At 33.5% G+C, this 26,529-nt stretch overlaps 1 protein-coding gene and 1 long non-coding RNA gene across 5 annotated transcripts in view; both read right to left on the minus strand.

Moving 5' to 3' along the window:
• LOC308654458 overlaps positions 1-26,529 on the minus strand; it is a 1,408,498-nt gene that overhangs the window by 324,958 nt on the left and 1,057,011 nt on the right. The window lies entirely within an intron of this gene.
• DIAPH3 (diaphanous related formin 3) overlaps positions 1-26,529 on the minus strand; it is a gene marked incomplete at its 3' end in the record, with an annotated part of 478,285 nt that overhangs the window by 186,774 nt on the left and 264,982 nt on the right. For all 4 annotated transcript variants that reach the window (XM_081278663.1, XM_081278662.1, XM_081278661.1 and 1 more), the window contains 2 exons: positions 22,228-22,467; positions 5,880-6,009 (listed from right to left, as the gene is read on the minus strand). In XM_081278663.1, coding sequence (XP_081134789.1) covers positions 5,880-6,009; positions 22,228-22,467 — 370 coding nt within the window. The remainder of the gene's footprint in view (positions 1-5,879; positions 6,010-22,227; positions 22,468-26,529) is intronic.

Raw genomic sequence — 26,529 nt, forward strand, 5'->3', positions numbered from 1 at the left:
TGGTTGTATATAAAGCATGTTGACAACAATGTGTGTCTTCATACATGTACTTTGGATAATGATGTCCATCACATCCCACCATCCTTACTAATTCCCTGCCCCCTCTCTTTCCCTCCCATCCCTCTGCCCAATCTAGAATTCATCTATTCCTCCCATGCTCCCCCTCCCTACCCCACTAAGCTAAGAGTCAGCCTCCTTATATCAGACAAAACATTCAGCATTTATTTTTGGGAGACTGGCTAACTTCACTTAGCATTATCTTCTCTAAAGCCATTACCTTTACCTGCAAATGCCAAGATTTTATATTCTTTATTACTGAGTAAAATTCCATTGTGTGTGTATGCCACATTTTTTTTTTTTTATCTATTCATCCACTGAAGTGCATCTAAGGTTGATTCTACAGTTTAGCTACCATGAATTGTGCTGCTAAAAACATTGATGTGGCAGTGGCCCTGCAGTATGCTATCCTTTGGGTATAGACCGAGGAGAGGGATAGCTGGGTCAAATGGTGGTTCTATTCCCATATTTCCAACGAATCTCCATGCTGCTTTCCATATTAGCTTGACCAATATGCAGTAAACACCAGCAATGTATGAGTGTGCCTTTTCCCCCACATCCTCGCCAACACTTACTGTTGTTTGTCTTCATAATAGCTGTCAAACTGACTAGAGTGAGATGATATCTTAGAGTAGTTTTGATTTGCATTTCTCTAATTGCTTGAGATGATGAACATTTTTTTCATATATTTGTTGATTGATAGTATATCCCCTTCTGAGAAGTGTCTGTTCAGGTCCTTGGCCCATTTGTTGATTGGTTATTTGGTTTTTTAGTGCTTAGCTTTTTGATTTTTTATATACCTTAGAGATTAGTGCTCTATCTGATGTGTGAAGGGTATAAATTTGTTCCCAAGATGTAGGCTCTCTGTTCACCTCACAGATTGTTTCTTTTGCCGAGAAGAAACTTTTTAGTTTCATTCTATCCCATTTATTAATTCTTGGTTTTAATTCTTGTGCTATAGGAGTCTTATTAAGAAAGTTGGGGCCTAATCCCACATGATGAAGATTAGGGGCTACTTTTTCTTCTTTTAGATGTAGAGTCTCTGGTTTAATTCCCAGGTTCTTGATCCACTTTGCGTTGAGTTTTGTGCATAGTGAGAAATAGGGGTTTAATTTCATTTTGTTGCATATGGATTTCCAGTTTTCCCAGCACCATTTGTTGAAGAGACTATCTTTTCTCCAATGCATGTTTTTGGCACCTTTGTCTAATATAAGAAAATTGTAATTTTGTGGGTTAGTTTCTGTGTCCTCTATTCTGTACCATTGGTCTACTAGTCTGTTTTGATGCCAATACCATGCTGTTTTGTCACTATTGCTTTGCAGTATAGTTTAAGGTCTGGTACACTTTTCTTGCCACCTGCTTCACTTTTCTTGCTAAAGATTGCTTTAGCTATTCTGGGTCTCTTACATTTCCAGATGAATTTCATGATTACTTTTTCTATTTCTATGAGGAATGCCATTGGGATTTTGATTGGAATTACATTAAATCTGTATAATGCTTTTTGTAGTATGGTCATTTTGATAATATTAATTCGGCCTATCCAAGACCAAGATAGATCTTTCCATTTTCTAAGGTCTTCTTTGATTTCTTTCTTTAGGGTTCTGTAGTTTTCATTGTATAGATCTTTCACCTCTTTTGTTAAGTTGATTCACAAGTATCAGAAACTTACCAACCAAGAAAAGCCCAGGACTAGATGGATATACAGCCAAGTTCTACAAAACCTTTAAAGAAGAACTAATACCAATACTCTACAATTTATTTCAGGAAATAGAGAAAGAGGCAGCACTTCCACACTCATTCTATAAGGCCAATATCATCCTGATCCCAAAACCAGGCAAAGACACATAAAAGAAAGAAAACTTCAGACCAATATCTCTAATGAACATAGATGCAAAAATTCTCAAAAAAAATCCTGGCAAATTGAATACAAAAACATATCAAAAAGATTGTGCACCATGATCAAGTGGGATTCATTCCAGGTGTGCAAGGTTGGTTCATCATAAGGAAATCAATAAATACAATTCATCACATCAACAGACTCAAAGAAAAGAATCATATGATCATCTCCATAGATGCAGAAAAAGCATCTGACAAAATACAGCACTCTTTCATGTTCAAAACACTAGAAAAACTAGTGATAACAGGAACATATCTCCACATCATAAAGGCTAACTATGCTAAGCCTCAGGCCAACATTATTCCAAATGGAGAAAAGTTAAAGGCATTCCCTCTAAAAACTGGAACAAGACAGGAATGCCCTCTTCCACCACTTCTATTCAACATAGTTCTTGAAACACTGGCCAGAGCAATTAGCTGAATGAAATTAAAGGGATATGAATAGGAAAAGAAGAACTTAAATTAGCACTATTTGCTGATGATATGATTCTATACCTAGAAGGCCCAAAAAGCTCCAACAGAAAACTTCTAGAACTAGTAAATGAATTCAGCAAAGTAGCAGGATATAAAATCAACACCCATAAATCAAAGGCATTTCTGTATATCAGTGACAAATCCTCTGAGAAGGAAATGAGAAAAACTACCCCGTTTACAATAACTTCAACAACAACAACAACAAAAAATAAGATACTAGAGAAACTGTTCTTTAATAATGGTGTGAGAATTTCAGTTTAACCAATGAATTTATCCTGAAGTAAAGGGTGGCATACCCAGAAATTTAGGTGAGGTTCTTAGTAAGCATCAGAAACAAGCATCAAAAAGAACTTGACATCTTCTTTAAGTTTCTTGATGAAGTAAAAAGCCAAAGAACATTTTACATGCAGTAGCCACTTTCCATAGATTTCACTTCAGCAGAATCTACCAGGCAGAGTTGAGGTCCTGAAGATTATACTCAGATGTGACAAATGAGAGAAAGAAAATCAGAAGAAGGGACCAGGAAGGGTTTTCTCAATTATACAAAAGTTGAGAAGACATTAAATGTGTAGGGATCAAGAATCCTGTCTTGTGGTACATTATGATCCTAATGCCTATTTGAGATGCAGATGGAAATGGCAAAAGATGTTGGACACAGAAGAGTGAACCTTAGAAGTAAAGTCTGGGACATAAATTTGTAAGTTATTAACATAATTAATGATGACTTTTAGTCCTGGGGGATTGAAGATAACACCTCTAGGAAAGTTGTGGGTAGAAAAAGAGAGAGAAGGGAACAGTTATTAGGCTAATAACAGCAGCTATATAAAGAGGGAGCAGAGAGCAAGAGGGAGTAAAGGATACGGGAGTAAAAGGTAGGAGTTTTTAGGGCCAGACGCCTGATGTCAGTGAGGTTGCATTCAGACACAGAAATTACACATTGGACCAACGCAAGAAAATAGCACAACTTCATACACAATAACTCCAAGTGCAAACTTGTTAAATGAAGGGCTAAATACATGATTTACAGAGTAGGTTAGTATGGCATTTCTGAAATTCAGAGTTGACAAGAAAACAATAGACATATTTTGTGTAGTTATGATAATACTAAAAGAGGGTTGACCACATTATGCTGTACACTTTACCTTGGTTTTATTTTAATACAACCTCCTAAAAACAACCAAATTTTTTTTAAAAATAAGATTTGTCATTATCTATTCATTAATAAAATATTGTTTCATTTTAATACCAAAACAGCTTATTGAGAATTGACCAATAAGACATTCATAGCCAATTAACTTTAATTGTTTAGACAAGAAAAATTGTATTCAACACCTAGAAGTTCATGAAAGAAAGAAATATTACAATGGTATACAGAAATATAATAATGAACCAAAATATTTTCACTGAAACACAACAGAAAAACTGTAAGCCATTATCTCTTAGAAAAGAAGTAGTCCTAATAAAGTAGATTTTTGAAAATTGTCATATGGGTAAGCTCATTAGTTGCAATGAAAGTTACCCCTGCTGATCTAGGAGTACCTAATGACCAGGATTTTTTATGTCTCAAAAACAAAGGTACTTTTTAATTCATGTGCTAGCTCACCAAGGAAACTTCAAGTCTGAAAACTTCCAAATGATGATACATAAGAGCAATGAAGTTCTCCGAAGCAAACACAGATATATCATCTAAAACATTCCATTTACTCCTCTAAAATCACATTCATTAATTGGGTTAGATAATCACAGAAAGAATTCAAGAATCACCTATACTATTTAAAAAAAAATTCAGTGATATTTCTTCTATTCAAATATGAAGTTGGCTGCTCCCTGTGAAACATATTAGCAGTATTTGCTGACTCATACACATATGTGTGTCTCCACTGTAACAGATGGAAGATAAAACCCCCAGTCCCAAAATGCCCCACTGAAACACCAAAAAAAAAAAAAAAAAAAAAAAAAAAACAAAGAAAAAAATCAAATTACAAAGTTACAAAGCTTGCAAGTCCTTATGAATGTTAAATAATTTTTAAAGCATCCTAATATTTTAAAGAATTTTAAGTACAATCAAATGAGACAAGGTAAATATTTCAAGAACTTAATTTAAAGTAAAAATTCCTAAAAAAACGAATTTCACAATAAAAACAATGCATCTAAAGAGAAGAATGTTCCAGCTCCCTGCTCAGTTTTAGAACAAGTATGAAAAATGATAACCAGAAATGTAAACTGTGACTATCCAAAAGCGCTTTCCTGATTCTTATGAAAGCGTTAACATCAATTAATACTATTACCTACTCAACTATCTTTTTCTCAAAAGAAATCTCTATATTTCAAGGAACTTTCTGTGACTACTGATGTCTGCTAGACTTGATAGTTATAAAATTTAATGTCCACCAACACTACTTACTTTCAATTTTGTTACACAGAACATCAAAGCCAATCAAATATCTCTTTGCAGATAAAGTACTATAAGCATCATTTTACAGAAAAATTTGAAAGAGGTAGAGCATGATAAAAGCACTTAAGAAGGAATATTCATTTTAATGTAGAAGAAAATAAAAGACCGACCCTTCTTTAAGGTCACAAATTCCAACATTAAGAAGAAAGCAGGGGCTGAGACTATAGCTCAGTGGTAGATCATTTGTGAACATATGGAAGACCATGGGTCCTATCCCTAGAGTACAATGAAAATAAAAGAAAAGAAAGTAGGAGAAAACAGAGATTTTTTTTAATGACATTATTAGTAACAAGTGGTCAAAATCAAAAGAATACAGATACTCCTCATTCTATATCTCGTCTCCCAGAATGTATACACAAATTGATTGTTTCAAACCAGTTAAAGTTGTTTGCATAAAACCAATGTGAAATATAAATGAAAACTGGGTATTTAAGTTGGTAATAAAATTTTTAACTTAAATCATAATATAACCAAGAAATAAAAATTCTATCCTTTCTGACCCTTAGTAGGAACTAGAACCAGGTTAGAAATTAGGGCATTAGAAAGGGTTGAATTGAGACTCTGGCAGTCTGGTGTCTTCATGGAATGAGATCTCCACTTTAAATAGATCTTGATCTTGTGGAAAGGGAGACACTGATGGCTACATCTGGGGTCAAATATATAACAGTCATTCGGTGGTCGTGGGTGACATGGAATCAAAGGAGACACAGTAAGGAGACTAAGCAGCAAAGGGTAAGTCTAGCATGCATCCATAAAATTTAAGCCACAAGACAATGTGTTCATAAATATAAAGTTTCATTACCAAATATATTAAACTAACACCTCCAATCATGACAAGTCCTAAAGTAAGTATACTATAGTTTTCTATTTTTAAAATGTGACACTGAACACAAAATGTTTTTGACAAAATGAGAAGTATATACAAATAAAAAGCATTATATTCATTTAGAACTGAAGACCAGAGCAATAAGGTATTTTTTTTTTCCAAAGTACAAACCTTTATTAGCTTTGTCTAAATGTTCCAAATCGTCCACAAAATTCAGGATATCAGGGTACTTTTCTTCACATATTTCTACCAGGAAATGAAGTAATGTTGTTTTCTGGTCTGCTGATTTTGTGTCCTTTAGCTAAAGAAAATGAGAGGGAGACAAAACATTGTCAGAAGTATTTTGATAATCTACCTACTCAAATAATGTTTATACTGTATTTGGTAGGTAAGAAATAAGCTGTAAAATTAATTAATTCCATTTTTGAAAAACAAATATTTCAATGCTTGAAAAGGTACTTTTTACTTGCTTGGTCAAAATTATTAATATTTGTTGTAAATGAGAAATAACTTTAATTCAACCTAGGATGCAACATTTTCTGAGAAAAAAAATTAATGGTCACATGTCTAGAAAAGCAGAAAAACCTGAAAGTCTATGTAATACCAGTACCTAAAATTACTAAATGATAAATGGGGCATTCATCCATTTATCATTTGACACATATTCAGAAGCAAGAAGCTGTTTAATTTTTTAAACCATTTGCCCTGATACGACAAATAGTTTAGTAAAAGCAATTACAAAGTAGTTTTAGGGCAACACAACATGTGAACTGAATGAACCTCTGAAGGATGGGGTTAGGAGAGGGAAGAAGAAAATTCAGAAGTGCATATTTCAGAGAGAATAGCATTTGAAAGGGGCTTGGTATGATTTGTACTTGGTTTGTCCCTCAATGATTCATATACAGGAAAAATGGTCTTCACTATGGCTATGGTGGGAGGTAGAATCTTAAAGAGATGGGGTCTCATGAGAGGTCCTTAGAGATTAAAAGATTTCTTAAGCAACTAGTTGGTAGTTCTCACAAAAGTGTTGCTATGAAAGCCTGAGCCCACTCAGTCTCTCTCTTTCCAGGTTCCCGATGTGAACACTTGTTCCCTCATGTGCTCCTGCCTTTGCCATGCACCACACTGGATGTGGCTGAGACAGTCCTCACCAAAATAGCCTAGATAGGCACCATGCCCCTAACCCCAGACTGTGAGCTAAAAACCCTCTTAAGAGTTAAATAGCTCAGATATTTTGATACAGTGTTGTTACACTGACTAAACCAAAGCCATAGATGAGGAGGAATATGGCACATCTGAAGAGGCTGAGTGACTTCAAAAAAAGTGTGTATATGTCAGTGAAGGCAAGTAGGAATAGCAGGAAGACACAAATCTGAAAAGACCATGAAATAAAATAAAAGGTATGCCATGAAATAGAAATACAATTTTGATTCTAAACTGGATGAAAGAGATGATTACATATACATTTTAGAATGCTCCTATGTGGTGTGGATAAAAGATTTGAGCAGGGGTAATAACAGAAGCATAAAGAACAATTTGAAGAGTTGTGGCGATAATTCAGGTAAAGAAATGAGACAACCTGAACTGAGGTTGCGCCCAAGGAATGGAGGTAATAAACCAAGTGGGGTTAGAGACCCAGGTGATGCCATTATTTGAGACAGGTCAAAAAAGATGAGAAATAGATAATTGCTCCAGTTTTAAACAAAATGAGTGTAAAGCTTCTAAGTAACATTCAAGTGGAAATGTCTTGAAAAGAAGTAGATTTACAAAGATGCAGAACTATATTTCTAAGGTTTTCATTAATGCCCCCTAAAAACCCTTTTAGGTATATTGGGTCTAATTGTCTATAACTAGGAAATGTAAAAACCACAAGTATACTGCACTTATATTAATGTACTGTATGTACAGCTGCACTTTATATAAAAATGGTAGTAAAATATATAAGTTTTTTGCTCCTTAAGAATCAACTTTCTATCCCTCAAGGGTGACAGTGTCCTTATTAAGAATACATGAGTAGACCTTGGAGAAATGGACTGGTGTTGGAGCACCAATTTGTGAGCTCTCCACTTTAAAAGTCAGTTAGCTGATCAGATGAACCCCAATGGGTATATAGGATTTAAAAAAAATATATAGGGTTGAGGAGAAGACCAGGGTTGACCAATCATAATCTGAAGTGGTCATGGACTGTAATCAGAAATGAGAAGTGGTGAAGCTAACATCTGAGCAGTAAACAGGAGTTAGTTTGGGTTTCCTCTGGTAAGTGCCAGTAGGGAGTGATGGGCCTAGAGCAGTATGAACACAGGGATAATAGATAACCCTAGCACCATAGCAAGAAAGAACGGTTGCTGGCACTTTAAAAACAGAACACATAAGTCATTATTTGATACCTCGTTTAAAAGAAATGTAGATTTCACAATATCCAGTTAAGTGTTTAAAAAGAGTACTGCCAAATATATATAAATATATATATCATTACTAGCTAGATAACTAGCATGCGAAGATGATCCTAGTAATGCTAAACATACCCTTAACGAGTTAATAGCCTTGGGGAAGTTATTGGACTTTAGTTTGCATGCAGGTAAAAATAACAGAATAATATAATAACACAGAAAGGTAACTCTAAATTCACTTTCCATTCCAAAACTATTAAATGCACATTATAGTAATCTGGGTATATATAAGAATAGTGAAATAACAAAACAAAACAATGAGAATAAAAATGAAAAACCTAGTTCTTAAAGTTACTTTTGCATGCTTGGGTCAGATCTAATTTTTCTATATATTTCAGTCTTTACATATAAACCTGAGAATGTTAATCTAAATTGTGACTTTTTTACAACTCTAGCTTTTAATTCATACTACCATTTTAAACAGATAAGGCCACATAAAAGCAGCAAACTTTCATAAATATAATAAAGCTAGCATAAAATCTGTCTTCTGTTTTGTTAAAAAAAAAAGCACGTTAAAGATAGTAGGGGATAGGAAAGGTAGCAGAATACAACAGTCACTAATATGGCAGTATGTAAAAATGTGAATATGTAACAGATGTGATTCTGCAATCTGTATTTGGGGTGAAAATGGGAGTTCAAAACACAATTTGAGTCAAATGTATGAAAGATGATATATCATGAGCTATGTAATGCTTTAAATAATCAATAAAAAAAAAAAACTAAAGCTCCTTTTCTGCTTTGTATCAGAGATTACCTCAAGGACACTGTTCCTTCCTTCTATAGACTCTCAGCCACCTATTTTTACCCCATCTCATGAAAGGACAGTCCACTCCCCATCTCAAGAAAGGGGTAACTAGGTAAGTGACCTGTGTGGAATAATAAATAAGACAAATGCTATCTCCCTCTGGAATTTGTAGAGCCTGAAAGTTTTCCAAAAAGATTTGTTATATAGCTAAACAGCCAGGAACTCCTAGGATTCATATATTGAGATATCTCTATGATGAAACAACAATCAAATGGATCAATCTCAATCTTTATCCATGAGCAACAATAACTGAAAATTAGAATTCTGAAACACCATATACTTTGCAATATCTACCAATTTAATAAATGTGAAGTACTTCCAGTCAAACACAGACTCAACATATTCAGAGATGCTATTAAACGAGCACTAATTTAGGGAGGGGGCTCATTTATCACAGGCTGTCATATTGAAATTGCCCACTAATTAGTAGGACACAGATTGGTAACATTATAATATTAGAAAGTATACTTACTGAATAGGAAATAGAAGAATACTTCTCCCATAATTTCTAAATCTGTATTTAATAATTGTGAAATTAAAAAAAAACACTCAAACTTCCAAACATATTTGACACTAAACATAATAAAACATATCAGATGAGAAGCATTTTGTTGATAATTCATAGTGTCTCATTTTTAAACTATCCTGCAGCTCTAAATCCCAGGGCAAAGATTTTTTATTCATCTTCTAGCATTCTCAGGAAAAAGTTCACAATGCTACCAGAGTACTCTTCCTGCTTCAATTATTCTTCTCTTTCTCCCTCCCCCATAATCTCTTCTAAAAATTCATAAAGTTTTCCAAAAGCATGAAAGCACACAAACATGCACAAAATGTATTAGCAACAACTTCATCTATTTCGTCCATACTTTTTTTTCACTGTTTTGGTAGACATAAACAAGCAAAGAAGACATGATCTATTTACACTAATCAGTCATGCCATGATAAGGTACTAATCTAGAATAATTAAAGCTTGGGAGATAGTGCTAACCTTGTTGAAATGAAGAACAACTTAAATACATTTTGTAATAATAGTTATTTGAAATAAAAATGAAACAAATATTTATTTGTTTTAAAACTTTGTTCAGGTTAAAAAAAAATGTTTTATCCAAATTTTAACAGACATTGCTTGTCAGGATTCCTTTTGTGTTACTGTCAAGAGATTTATCTGACTGATGAGTAATCTTCAATGTTAAATAGAATTTATTATTCATGTTATTTTTTAAGATACATTTAATGTGGCATAAATGTCAAATAAACCAAAAGATGGATGGAGTTTCTCCAGCCACTCTGTTCATTCTGGACAAAATAATGTTAAAAGCAGATTCTGTAATAAATCATGGCCTACTTGTCGGAATGAAGTAAAACTCCCTTATAGCTACAAAGCCAGGGTCTAGAATATACTTACAGTATTCACCACAAATTTGGATGACATATAAAAAAGATTCCATTATTTCAGTCATACAAAGAAAAATTTTAAATGAAAACTAAGTAGCTTCTCGGTGATCTTTATAATCTAAAAATTATCACCCACTACTCTTTGAACAATGAAATGGTTCTTTAAGAATACTGTCAAGTTAGCAATTCTCTGTACTATATTCCCATAATCTAAGCATCATGACAGCATTGTCACTTTAGACTTGGGTGAACACCAGAAACAGGACAAAATTCTGAGAATCTTGTAATGGCCCCATGATTTTCTAGAAGACCTCAACCTATGATATTAACACTGAGCTTGAAAGCAGGAGTTCTTATTTGTTTGGCATTTGGTATGAGACAGGGACTAACTAAATAATATAGCACATGTTTAGTGCTTAAAGCACACAACATCCCTATAAGGAAGCAACTACTACTACATTATTAGATACAAGAACAGATTTAGAGAAATCAGATTGTTTACCCAAGATTACACACCTACTACCTGGTAGAAGAAAATATGAATCCATGTTCATGTGAAGACAAAACTGATAACCACCGCAGAATACACTTCTTTTAACAAAAATCTTTATTTAATCTAGCTTTTTACTACTACCCAAAAGAAACAAAATTCCCAAAACTACAGTTTGCTAAAATAGTAGTAAAATCAAAAGAGAGTATCAATGCAATTTAAAGTGTTAATGCCTGCTATAACCTTTAAATTCAAGCCTGGATAGCCTCTACAAGCAGAGGTCAAGAGTACAACATTCTTTCTACTGTTTTACCTACCATATGACAAAAATGATATCTGAATCACATCCTTCAAACAACTAGCATTTATGTATTTCTAACAGATTACTGATAACAAAAGATTATATCAAAATGTTGGGACTAAGAGAGATCTATAAAGTTTAACCCTCCATGAACTTACACAAATTTATTTTAATATCATATTAAATCATATCATTGCAGAATCAAGTGGATTGTGTATACATGAAACAGCATCTCTGAAAATAAATTCAAGGTATTCACACGAAAACTATTGTGTGAAGATGTACTGACAAACAGTATGTTACAATTGCTCAGATGAGAAGCTCAAAAAGTCAATTTACTGGTGTAACTGACCACCACTATAGAACAGACGTTTTCTTTTATTGGTAGGTGTGTGTGTAGAAGAAAAACAATCACTATAGTGATAAGAGTTTTCAAAAAGACTGGGTTATCCCTCCAATACAAGTGGCAGTAAAAATTTAAAACTGAAACAAGATGCTTATGCCACTCTCATAACCATTACTAGCTATAATAAAACTTTCATAATGATTTTAAAGATATAAATCAAATTGATAATAAATAGTAGATAATATGAATATTATACAAGTCATGGCATTCATACATAAAAATTATAGTAATTGCTTAATTTCTATTTTAAAATAATGAGAGTTAAAATATTAAATGACCAAAAAGAGGTTTAGCATAATGGGGACTTCTGTATTACTGTAGATTGGTTTCTACCACTTTCACTGAATTATATTTTTAACATATTTCTCTTGAATTTCAGCACTAGAAATTTCCAAATGAAAAGTAATTTTCCATTTTAGATAGTGAGCTTATCTCATTATCCACTGCTTATTTATACTTTCCCCCTTTATCGGACAAAACCTTTAAAGCAGCTCAGTGTTCTTTAGAAAACTATCAATTCTTTTAATATTTAGAAATGAGAAAACATTGCTTTTATAACAGAAAGAAATGGGGAAAGAGTTTAAATAAATAATTCATAAATAAATAAATAAAATTAGAACACAAATACTTAGCAAAACTCTAAGCTCTCGGGTGATCAAAGGTTCAATAATATTTTTCACCAATAACATCAGCCCCCAACAGTGAAAAAAATTCTAACCAAGAACAACTAAGGAGGGCAGGATTGCAGTGAGACTGGCATTTTCAAATGCCATTAGGATATGTAAATTAGGAAAATCCTCCATGAAACAGTTGATAATACATGCCAATAATTATTAAAATATTCTTGTTTAAGGTAGTTTCAGAAAACTCACTGGGGTCCAATTTTATTTAACCAAAGCTAGGTAACTCAAGTGTTATTTTAGAGCACTAATGATCTAACACTACAAAATTTTCATAAGAATAATTAATAAAAGTTGGAGTAAATGCTAGATATGTAGTTAATATAAATGGGTCAAGTACATTAATTTTAAAAAAATTGTCACCTTTAATTTTTCATATTATCAGAATCCTTTTTAGGGATGTTTTAATCTTCTAGAAAAATAAGCAGATTACAGAGAGACCCTTACCACTTGCACAACTTCTATTAACATTTTGCATTAGTGTGGTACGTCTATTACAAATGACATATCAATAGTCACACCATTATTGACATAGGGTTCAGAGTTCACATTATGGTTGATTTTTTGTGTTGAATAATCCTATGTTTTTTAAAAAATTAAAATGTTATGTGTCCATCAACAGCATGCCATACAGAATACTTCCTCCATCCTAAAAACTGTGTTCCACCTAATCCTTCTACCCTCTCTCCAGAACCCTTCAAAATCACTGATAGTACTGGCTTTAGAATTCCGTCTATGGAATCATATATTATGTAGACATTTCAGGCTTTTTTTTTTTCAATTAGAAATGTGAATTTAAGTTTGCATTTTATCTTTTCTTGGCTTTAAAGGACAGTGATCTCAAAGACTAAATAATATTCCACTGTAAGGACATACCATGGTTTATCTAGTCTCTATTAAAGGAAATCTTAGTTGCTATCACATTTTGGGAATAAAACTGCATTAAACATATAAAGGTTTTTGTATAGGCCTATGTTTTCAACTAATTTGGGTATATAGCTGAGTGTGACTACTGTGTAAGCTTTGATGTAGTTTTGCAACTGCCAGTTTTTCAAACTTGATATACCTTTTGCACTCCCACTAGCAATGAATATGGGTTCCTGTTGCGCTAAATCCTCATGAGCATTTTACGTCAGTATTTTGGTGTTAGTCATATTAACAGGTACATGATGGTGTCTTACTATTACTAATATTTAGTAATTCTCTAATGACGTGTGATGTTCCATACTGTATGGGTTGAAAAACTCCATCTCTATTGACTTCAGATACCATCTGGGTTTGACAATTTAATGGCATAGCAGAGATAAACAGAAGAGAAGCATGGCACAGCAGTCCTAGCAAAGAAATGAAGACTCAAAGCAACAACTAACACCAAGTCACTTGTGTACTGAATTAGACACAGAATAGTCAGTGGTGAAGAAACAACTAAATTATGTGAGGAGACTTAAAAAAAAAGTTATTGTGGGTCTGGGGCTGGGGCTGGGACTCAGCAGTTGTACACTTGCCTGGCATGTGTGAGGCACTGGGTTCGATTCTCAGCACTGCATATAAATAAATAAAACAAAGGTCTATTAACAAATAAAAAATATTTTTTAAAAAGATGAGTTATTTTGAACAAGGTCTATAGAGAATTTCCTCCATTTCTATTTCTCATCCTTAAAGATGAAGACAGTGCTTATTTTATTTTATTTTACTTTAATACAGGGAGGGCACTTTTTACTTGAGAATGAAACTTTTGGTTTTAAGAAAATGCATGGAGATACAAGATGGTGGGCTAGAGGGAGGATGCATTCTGTGTTGCTCGGAGTCCAGGGATTTTAGTAGTGGGAATACTGTTTCTCTGTGAGCTACTAGAGGATCCCCAACAGCCACTTTTGCACAGGAATCCCAGGTGCCTTGCTGCTCTCCAGGTCTCAGTATGAGTTCATGACTCCTGGCTGCTCACCCTTGCGAGACACCCAGCAGCAGCCTACTCCCAGAACCTCCAGCCACCACTCATGTGTGGACCCCCATCTACCAACGGCAAGGGGGGGCTGCCCTGTCACCTCCATCTTGGGACACTGCAACCACTGGCATAGATGCTGACACATGATAGCCTGTAACTGGGGACACCAGACAGGGTCTGGATACAGCTGCCAGCCACAACACTGCATGCCAAAACTACAGAGCTACAACTCAGAACACACCACCCAAGGCCACTACCAAGACCCACCCCACTGTTTAATGAAAAGAAAATCAAATGACTTTGTCATATCTTGAAACTTTGTTATAACGTTAATAATTACAGGACTTTCTTTTTCTGTCAATTGTGCAGGGGGAGGGCTCTATAGCCAATTATTTCATCTATAAACAGTCACAATCTAGACAACTTTGTGTCCTTTTTACTTTGTTTTATTGTACTAACTAGGATTTGCACTATGATGCTGGAAAGGAGAGGTAAGAAAAGACAGTCTTGCCTTGTTCCTGAACATCTGGGGAAAGTGTCCATTTTCTTAACATTAAATAAGCTATAGAGCGTTTGAGATACTCTTTAGTAACCTGAGGAAGTTTCCCCTTCATTGTCAGTTTATTGAGAATTTTTATCATGAAAGAGTACTTCATTGATAAGATTTTCATTCTTTAGCTTGTTGATATGATGGATTACATGGATTTTGAAATGTTCAACTAACTTGGCCTCACATGATGGGAATATTCCATCTGCTTAATATTTGCCAGACAAAATGTAGAGAATTTGTCATGTTTTCCTTAAGAGTTTAATAAAGTTTAATTAATAAAAAAAGCTTAAATAATGAAACTATCTGGACCCTGTTCTTCATGTTATAGAAGACTAATTATTAAATTATTTTATACAGGCCTCTAATTCTTATGTAAGTTCTATGATACATCTAGATTGTCTTCCAAGAAATTGGTCCATTTCATCAAGGCTACCAAATTTGTGAGCCATGAGTTGTTTATAATATTCCCTTGTTATTCTTTTAATGTCAATGGGATAGCCCGTCTTTCTTTTCTGATATGGATAAAGTGTGTCTTCTCTTTTTTTCTTAGGTTAGCTTCACTAGAGATTGAACAATGCTATTGATCTTTTTAAAGAATAAGATTTTGGTTTCAATAATTTTCTATTTCTTTTTTTCAACTTCATTGGTACCTGCTGTAATGTATATTATGATGATTATTAATATTAATTTGTTTTACTTAAGATTTCATTTGTTCTTTTTCTATTTTCTTGAGGTGGAAGGTTAGATTATTGATTTTAGATCTTTCTTCTTATCTAACAATTCAATACTATACTATTCATTAAAACACATCTTGATAAGGTATATTTTCAATTTAATGATTTATAGAGATGGATCAAATATTAATTTTAAATATTTTAAAAACAGTAATAGATGTAGAAACATGTAAATTTTCCATTAAAAGCACTTAACAAAAACTCATACCTGATATATTTCAAGTGTTATTTTTGGGAATTTGTGGTGGTAGTGCACATACCTCCCAATGCTAAAACCACAACTTAGCATGTATGCACTCATTTTATCATCATCAAGAACAAATGATCATAAATATCAGTAAGTATTACTACATAGATAATATGTTCCATGTTTTGACTCTTGTCCAAAGTATGTATAAACAAGGATGTCCTTTGGGGTAGAGGTAAAAAATAAAATAAAATAAAAAGCGTCCTAAGGATTATCAGAAATGAGGTGTCTTATTTTTGACATTTCATTTATAAAATGTAAAGGAAGAGGGGACTGAACTAAACCAGAGATAGTAGGTGATATTAAGGGTGGATGCTACCTCTAACCAGTGTTAGCCAACTCCAAGAGTGGTGCTAAGAGGATTCTGAGGCTGGATGCTTGGGGAAAGGTGGTTTGGCAGAGCAGCAATGCTTGTTATGAAAGTTACGAAATGATAGCACACAGGCAGCATATGGCTATGCCTGAGCAAAGCCACCCTTTGTGTTCTACTGAAAGAATAATTCTAATTCACAATGCTCTATAACAATTAAGGGTAAAAAAATTTATCAAAACTGCAACTTGGTAAACCCAGTTAATATTTCTCAGAAAATGCTATAGATGAAATATGCTAATGAGTGAGTAAAGGGGGTTAAGCCTTCTAAACAGTTTCATACTGCTTTGAAATCAGAACTTCTATGATTTAATTGCCTATATGTAAAATAAGAATGACATTTGTTATTTGCAAATCTTTGGCCTGTAATTGCTTTACTTCAAAGGGTGCCAAAATGTATGAGTATGACTTTGCCAATCTTGGTTAAAAATTTTTTTTTTCTCTCTAAAACATACTCTTAATGTAGATGGAACAATGGAATGTTTGCACCCCCCACCTTTTTTTTTTTTTGGCAGAAAAGGTTCTTAAAAATAACTTCATAGAATAAAGGAGATAGTAAAAGATAAAAATTTCACAAAAAATATATTAATCTGTGTTACTTTGACAGATACACAAAATAAAAACTTCCTGTGATAGACAAGTTTTCTGACTCCTGTGCAACACAGAGACTTGCAAAATGACCCAGGACAAGGGTCTTCAATTGATTTCAGTTCCACTATGTGTCTGAAATTCACATTCCTCTTCAAAGTCTTCATTTGCAGAACAGTGTTCAGCTTGGCATGAAAGAAAAACAGCATTTTGGGAAATAGTTTCAACACTCATCCTTAAGTTGTTTCTTTTTTTATTTTTGTTTTGGTGTTGGTTAGTTTTCATTTCTTTATGTTTATTTGATGGTTGATTGGTTCCAGACCATCAGTGAGAGATTTGCCTTTTTGGCATATATAAGCAGGCCAAAAGACCTAAAATGATTCTCAATTCAGGTTGAGCAATAAACTCACGTGGAAAGTTCTTTTTAAAATGCCACTAATGATGATCCACACATTCTGAATTAATTGAAAGGATAAAGGGGTTAAGGCATTTTTTTATAGGGTACTACAGGTTGCAAATCAATATCATCTAAGAAAAGGCTGTTCACAATTTCAAAAAATCACTCACTAGAGTAGGTGGAGATATTAAAGAAAATGGAAATTCAATGTTGTCATTTTAAATCATTTCCATCACTGTTATGCTGAAGTCAATCTACTTTTGTTTAGCCTCTGCTTATTAAAACAAAATAATGAATTAGAAAGATCACATAGGAAATTCTGTACTAGTAAAAGGAACTGATTTATAAATCAATCTTACAGCCACCCCTTCCCTGTTATTATGTATCTTTTAATGACTTCAACTTTGAAATGAACTTAATGCTCTACGACCACAGAGCATAGAAAGTTCCTAAGGTGGATAAATTTAAAGATTTGTTTTTGTAATTTTTCCCAAATAATAACAGCATAAATACTGATAAAAATTAGTTATTACAGTAGTAAGTTCTTTCAAAACTCATATCTATTCTCCCAATGTAACATATACCCCAATATATTATCTAATTTTCTTGATAAGGATGATATTCAGACATCACACATCTCATTAGACCCTAGTAAACATCATACATGTTATAGCTACTATGTATTTATCTATAATATACACTCCTATAAGTCTAAATTATCCCATTTATTTTAATATGGTGTTGAACTTTCATGGCTGGGTCAATTCATTCTTTACTTACAATGCTGATTTACTTGGGGCGGGGGAGGGGAGGTTCTTGGCATAGCACTGGGTTCTTTTAAAGAAATACCTTCAACAAAAACCAGATACAGATTTTTGCCAGGTAGACATTTTAGTCAGATAAATATGCACCATACGATGACTAGATTTCTAAAGATATGAATTTACATTTTATGAATACCAATTGGAAAATGCACATGCATACATACACACACACACACACACACACACACACAGAGGATCTCAAAATGCCTTATTCAGTTTTTATGGAAATCTCAGTAAAATCTTTTGAGGATATGATGGATGATAAGCAGTCCACCATTTATATTCTAAGGCTCATATTTTTAAAAAGTGTAAGCATTATATTCTAAGAATGTAATATAACATTCTAATATAAATAATATTCTAATATAACAGAATATAAGCTATTTACATTCTAATGCTTATAGGCCATCACATCTATAATCCCAGCAGTGAGACAGGCTGAGGCAGGAAGATCACAAGTTCAAAGTCAGTCTCAGCAAGTTAGTGAGGCCCTAAGCAACTTGGAGAAACCCCGTCCCAAAATAAAATATTAAAAGGCCTAGGGATTTGGCTCAGTAGTTAAGCACCTCTGGTTCAATTCCTACTACTACTACTACTACTGCTAAATAAATAAATAAAGTTATGCCATCAGAAAACAAGGCATTTAGAGCATTTTACCAAAACTAGGAGAAGCAAGCATAATTGTCACTGAAAAATACATTTCTATCAGTTTCTCATGGAGTTACAAGTTAGTAGGGAGGAAAGGAGAGAAAGGGATAGCTTTAGAATAAACATCCACATGAAACTGATTCTTCAGATCCACTATTTCTAAGAACACTGTTCACCACCACATTTTTTTTTTTAATATATAAAGATACATGTGCCAATTTCTTATGGAAGTCAGCTTTAACTCTGCCAAAAAAAAAAAAAAAAAAGACATTATTTTTAGCTCATAAAAAGTTTCAGGAAAATGTGTACACTACACTTTGACTACCAAAAAGCCCCATGTTGGCCTACACATCAAGCATAAGTTTTACTCACATCTTATTAAGCTAGTTGTAATTTCTGTCCACATTATATCTCTTGTTTTACTTTTGTATTGATTTGTCTTCATCACATCTCTGGGATATAAGAAAGTGAGCCTTTTCTCTCTGAACTCAGAGACATTATAGTTACCAACCCTGATTATAAATGCATATATAAAGAGATATAGCTCTTAAAAATGAAACTGTGTATAAAATTCACAATTCTTATACTTATTTCTAACATAATGTTAATATTTAATAAAAAGTCTCATGTATTTTTTATACTTGATCTTAACATAAAAATTATTTTAAATGATTTTAGATATAGAGTGTTAATTTCATATAATTACTTAGTGTGTTTTAACAGATCTAAATATTTCTTTGACATTCTATTGTCAAATAAATATGGAATTCCTTGTGTGGAGCCTTATTAACCAACCGAATGCTTTATATCTGGTGTGAAAAATTCAATCACAATTGTCAAAGATCAAGCTGCTACCTCTGATAACAAACATGATGAGATATCATCTTGTTCAATATATGCTTTCACACTGACATGTAAGCTAATAAAAATATGAAGTTGTAGTATTTATTTTTGTTTCTTGAACAACAGAAGGCTCCTAAGAGGAATAATGAAAATACCTAGTTATTGCATGAAAATACAATCAACTTTTTATAAGGAGGACGATTAACTGATTTGCAGACTAACTGTAGTAAAATAATAACGGCATGCATTGCATTTATAGATGATTTTATACTAAGTACCACTGAATATCTCAATGAAAGCATTTCTATTTTCAACTACAAAAAAAATGTGTGTTGTAACAAGTTTCATTCAGTCAATAGCTATTTAATATTTACTAAGTATCAAGTACTATCTAGGGCTAGTCCACCTCACTAATCAGACTGAGTATTTTATCAACTTTTCTGTGGAGGAATGCTAGAGGGAGGACATGCAACTAACTTTTTGTGAGTCAATTATATTTCTGAGATACAAAAACTTAAAAATGAACAGCCATTTTTCACACACAAAAAAAAAACAACGAAACCCCAGTAGATTTGTATATATGGACTTAACTTCTCACCCACCTTGGTCCTTATCCTGTTTGGCTTCCTTTGCATTCCTTCTCAGGGAAAGCCTGAACTTGGTAGTCTCACTTTCCTTTCTCAGCCACTCATAATCAGCCCAGTCGGATAATTCCCGATGTTTGCTGAATTTATACACTTAACTCTATCTCCTCTACTTTTTACCTCAAACCCCTCTGCCACTTCCTTAGCTAAGAACTCCATCATCTTAAATTATAGTGACCATTATGTATTAGACACTAAAGTAGATGATAAATAATTAAATAAGGCAGCTTCAGTCCAAAATCCTTTAAGAAACTGAGGCAAGCAGGAGGAGGAAAACAACAAAAACACCCTGAATGCCTTCCCTTCTGAACAACTACTTCAAACATGTCAGGAGCTGTATCACCCACCAGCTGGCTAAGATAATAACAATCCCTCCCACTTCTCCCTCACTTCCCACACTATCTTCCTTATTCATCATCTTAGTTTGATATTGTCACTCTTCTATGTACATACTATATATTAGCCAGTCACCAAGTATCTCCCTTTTAGACTCCTCTAACCCATCGCTGTCCAAAAGTTCTTTCTACCACAATGGAAAAGGCAACAGGTATAAACACTGAGAACTTAAAATGTGACAAGTGTGACTGAGAAACTAAATTTGAATTTTTATTCCAATAATCATACATTTCTTACGGCAACACTACTGAACAGCACAGCTTAACCTTCTTTCATGCTGCTGATAGAGTCATTGTCACACAAAAGAGCTGATAACATTACTTTTCTTTATAAAACTAACATGTCTCCTTACAACCTTCACCACTACACATGGCATTCAAGGCTCATTTAAACCAAATTACTACCTCAGTCCAGTCCCCCCAAATGCTGTCTCTTGCAGGCTCCAAAGATATTAGGCCATTCAGAGACTCCCAGAAGCCATGCTACAATATTTCATGCAAACGTCTTTCTTGTACTGAGAATGCTCCAGGGAATAGCTACTCATCTTCAAGATCCAGCACAAGTTTCTATTTCTCTGAATACTTAGCTGTCATCTCACAGATAAGCTTGACACTCTGGCCTAACTCTGCTGCAATAACATTTTGTATATAGCTCCACTAAAGTAATTAATCATAATTAATAGTTTACATATAAAATATGTGAGTTCCATGTGTGCCAGGTAAAACTACATTAAAGAGATGACCTGGAAAAGCATCTGGCACAGGATTTCACCCTGAGTAAGGATTCAGTGGATGTGTAGTGCCTTTAATATGTTTTAGGAATCGTGTTGGTGATAATAAGAACCTTACCAAAAGTACAAAAATCTATGAGAATAAAGGCTAGAAAATAAAAAGAAGTGGGGAAAGAGAAAAAGGTCACATGGCACTGATGATACCAATGTAAGACTAAGGTCAGGGAAACTGAGAAAACTGATGTGAGTTCCAAAAAATAACTACCAGAAACTCCACAGCTCAAGCTGAACTTGTTTCTCTCCTTCCCTATCTGGCAATGGCAATAACTACATTCCTTAATCAGGGATTGTAGATGTTACAAGGTCAAAAACAAGAGAAAGCTTTTCATGTGATGTATAACTGAGAAGAATTTATTGTAAGTAGACCAATAAAACGCTATTCTATGGCCCACTCCTCAGGAAAGAGCTCTGTTAAATAAAACACTAAATATATTTTTTCTAAGAAAATTCAACCAAAAGAAGAACTTATTTAATTTTAACATCCTCTAAAATAATAGATGGAACCATTTCAAAATGATCAATGACATCTAAGGTATGTTTATTCCTAATATAATCACTTTCCTTTATATAAAGCAGTCTTATTTCTTGTTCCTTTTAGTTGACTTACAAAAAACAATGCAGATAAATATTTAAATAGTTAAAGGTAAAAATTTAGGCAATCTGAAGCAATAGTCAATATATATCATCGTGTATAGGTGCCTGAACTGAAGAAATATAATGTTTAAGTAATATTTTCATGTTCCATTTCACTGGTTTGACAAAGCATAGGTTTACAATATAATTTTATTATTAAACAAAATCCTTCCGCTGGATTTGCAGATCACAGAAAATTAATATTTGGATTTAGTTCAGAGGTTGAGTAAATTAGCTTAGTTCACTCTGGGTTTGAGTTCATGGTTCAGTTCAAGTTCTTGATAATGAGCACATCAAAATAAAAATATTTAAATAATGTAATCAGGGCTGACATTTAAGAGTAAGTGTTCAGGCAAATATGTGTCTTAAGAAAACAAACTCACTTTACAGAGAGAGCTAAGGTTAAATCCGAAGGTTTGAGCATTCCGGGAGCCGGCGTTCATGTAGTTTCCCATTAGCAATACAAGTTCCAGCAACATGCTGAAGCTTTTGCTCTTCTTTATCTCTTCGCAGGCAGTACTGACAGCCATGATGTCAGGTTTGATGTTGTTCACCTGCTCTTCAAACTGAAGCTTAAAGAGAATAGCACTGAGCCGTGGCCGCAGTCTCTTCACATTGCTCATCTGATTGAAAAGAAAATAGCAGATTTCCTTTAAAATGCATGGTATAGTTTAGTACTGTACGACTGCAAGTAATCTGGGATGATTTATTGGTATGACAGTACCAAAGAAGCAATATGTCCTCTGAAACTGATGGCAGGAAGAGAGAGAAGCCCTACTTGTTTTTGTAAGGAATCCAGAGTCATTCCTCAAAAACAAAATTAACAATTTAGATGTGCAACGAAAAGAAAGCTTTAGTAAAACAATAATGTTTAATTAAGCAATAAATTAAATGCATTTTTACACACTCAATTTTAAAAAGGTAACAGATTACAAAACATTCATATCATTACTTTAAATAACCTTTGTTCAATACTAAAATATAGTAGGACATGTTTAAACCATACTCAGAAAGGTCTAAAGAGGGTTTGTTTGCTTCAAATAGCAATTGCTGTCCTCAGAGGCCCTGCTGACTAACAGTATGTGTTAGATAGAGGGAGAATAAATAGGTCCCAATTTGTACTAAATTGACTTTCTTCAGAAACACAGAAAGCAGAATGACTCCTGACACATACTAAATTAGCAGAATCAGAGTTAGGAAACATGGGAGTCACAGGAGATAGAAGTAGTGCAAAGCCACAGGTCTATCACATGCCAAGTTAACCCTCTTTGTGACTCTGGGAATGTGACTGTTGAGGATGAGAAGAACTGGAGGTATCAAAAAGAACAAAAGAAGCTGGGTGTGATAACCTATGCTGACAGTCCAAGTTACTCTGAGGCTGAGGCAGGTGGATTGCTTGAGTGCAGGAGTTTGTAATCAGCCTGGGGAACACAAGAGAGGCTGGCTGAAAACAAAACAATAAAAATGGGAGAAGTTCTTTAAAGCTAATTCCACCATTTTATCAGTATATATTAAGGGAATGACCACTTACCTGTAGGCTAAGACACACTATATTTAAGATATATTTAAGATATATAAGACACACTATATTTAAGATATATAAGACACACTATATTTAAGATAGATATATTTAAGATAGATATATTTAAGATAGATATTGGAAATTCAAAACTTAAACCATGCCAATGGGGCAGTAATAGTAAAATTATGGAATTTCAATAACTATTATAAATATCAAAAACATTTTTGAGGCAAGACCAGACCCCCTCACACAAAAAAAGTGACAGAAACAACAGGGTTAAAATAGAAACGAGCTAAGCAACAAGAATGGAGTCCTAATTAGAATATTCCATGCTTGTATAATTATATCAAAATGGATTCTACTACCATATGAAATTGAAAAGAACCAATAAAAAAATTAAAAAACAAGTTCTCTGTGGCTAAAGGAAAGGATAAAAAACAATTGATGACTATTCATCTAAAAAATCAAAGCAGAAAGTATTAATAGTAGAGATCAAATTCTTATATTTGAAAAGTTTCATTAGAAAATAATATAAATATCTAATTTATACCTAGCCCTCTCATCAGCCACAGGTTAAATGTTTACATTCACACAAGCATGATTCTAAGAGCTTAACTAATACAATAATAAGCCTGCTTTAGAAAATGTTTTCAAATACTTTAAAAAACATCTTCAAGGGCTGGGATTGTGGCTCAGTGGTTGAGCGCTCGCCTAGCACGGGCGAGACCTGGGTTCGATTCTCAGCACCACATTAAAAAAAAATGAATAAAGGCATTATGTTGTGTCCATCTACAAAAAAAAAAAATTCTCATTCATTCTCATTCTCTCTCTCTCTCTCTCTCCTTTTTAAAAAAAAAAAAAAATCTTCAAAGTCCCTTGTCTAAGAACAATATGGGTTTTTTCCTCCTGCAAGAGAGTAAAAAAAGACTATAAACTTGACAAATACATTTTTAAATTTTTTTTTACAAATTTAAGCAATATAATGTTGTAGAAAGACAAATGATAACCCTGTTATAATATTGGTTTTAACTGGAAATGAATCACTCTTTTAAGATAGTGTTATCTCTACCACAAAAATTTCATAGTCATTTGTCCTAAAATATATTGTATGTTTTTAGTATGAGAAATCCTAGCTTGGCCCTTACATGGAATTTTTAGCTAATATAATGTATACTGTGTTGAACTAAATTGAGGTATGCTTTCTCAGGGGGAAAGAAATTAAGTCAAAAAACAGTTAATATTTTTCACCTCTTTTTTCTTTCTTCCCAACTTTTCCACAAGAAAAATGGTGTCAGGGGGTTGGGGCAGCCTTTGTATAAATACACAATCTAGGCATCAGGTTGTTGATTTGTAGATAAGGATAATAATAACTTTCATGAAAGAATAATGATCATTAAATTTATTTCAATAAATGTGTTTTGAACTCAAATATACATATGGTATACACCAAAAAGGATTCATTCCTTGAATTTTTTTTTTCTCTTTTTCCCTTAGGCACTGTTAATGGTAGATACACACATTACATTGGCAACATGGATAATACTCTATTACAACCCTTTAGAAGGCCAAGACACACAAAACAGCACTTACATGTATACATGTAATAATGACCATTCAAAAGGTATCTAATGGGCCCATGGAATCTCTGTTCTCAATGGGTACCCTTATTCAAATTTAAGAAGTCATTTGACAATTTACAATAAACAAGAGAAATAATTCTTCAGTATCCCATGCAAAATATCAGTGTTACAAAGTATTAATTCTAACATCTATTAATCCACTATTTCATGCACAAGGAAAAAGGGGGGAAAGACTATTTAAATGCCTACATTATATCACCTGAAATATGTTAAAGCTTTCATACTTACAAGTTAACCATATGTAGCTAGCATAAAGTAATTAATTTTCCTAGAAAACTATAACCCAGATTTGTATGAGTAATGAGTCTATCTTGCTCTAGGGACAGATACCTTGAAAAGATAAAGTCTATGATGTAATGCAGAACAAATTGCTAAAAGTTCATTAAAAACCCTGACAAAGCAATGTCAGGAAAGGTAACCTAAAACAGAGCTTCGAACAACACTTTTTTTTTTTTAATTAGGTATCCCTTTCATATTATTCTTTCTTCCAAATTTAAATAAATTTATATTTTGACTATTATTAAATGAATGTATTTTTTAAAAAATTGCTGAGAATGGAACCTGAGAGATCATGTGGACCTGGTTACTGTCTTTAGCTTACTATTATGAGGTACAACGATGCCCTAGACCACATGGTTGCCCTTTTAAAAATAAACAAAAAACTCAATTGAAGCTAATGTAGCATGACCCAAATCTTGGGATCTAATTATAATACAAAGATTCTTCATCTCATGACTTAAATGAAAGTTTGTTTCTTCAGATGGAATAAAATAAAAAAGAGAAAATGGTATGGGGAAAAAAACTCATATATGTATAAGTAAACTTGAAAAAATGTTCCAATATCCTCACCACTTCTAATACTACATCAACATTGAGGACTTAGATTCTGTTGTAGTGGCTTATGCCTATAATTCCAGTGCCTCAGGAGGCTGACTCAGGAGGATTGCTAGCTCAAAGCCAGCCTCAGCAGCAAGGCACTTAGCAACTCAGTGAGACCCTGTCTCTAAATAAAATACAAAATAGGGCTGAGAGTGTGGCTAAGTGGTTCAGTGTCCCGGAGTTCAATCTCCAGTACCCAAAAAAGAAAGAAAAAGAAAATCAGAACTAAAGACTTGGCTGTAGTAGAATAACAAGTTAGCACAGAAATGCACAGTTGTGTTGCTCAAATAATAATAGAAAACACTTAAGAAAAAGAACAAAGGAAAGATTATAGTAAAAGTGAAATTAATAATAATGTTAGAAGAAATAAGAATTTCATTTTTATGAAAATACCTTTAAACTTATTGTTAGAGTCTCAGCTATATAAACTCATGACAACAAAATCTTTGACAATGATTCATAACCCAAAGATCAACGTAAAGAAGCAAAATAGTTTGCTTTCACTCAGTTTTTGAAGGCAGTGAGTACCATGCCTGAAACCTCCCACTCTCTACCATTCAGAGATATCACTTATCTGAGTAAGAAACCTTAAAGCCAGTGACTAGTGAAAATCGAACAAGAAGTAATGTTCGGAACTCTAAGGG

This window comes from Spermophilus citellus (genome assembly GCF_964194105.1).
Source record: "Spermophilus citellus genome assembly, chromosome: 1".
NCBI lineage: Eukaryota > Metazoa > Chordata > Mammalia > Rodentia > Sciuridae > Spermophilus > Spermophilus citellus.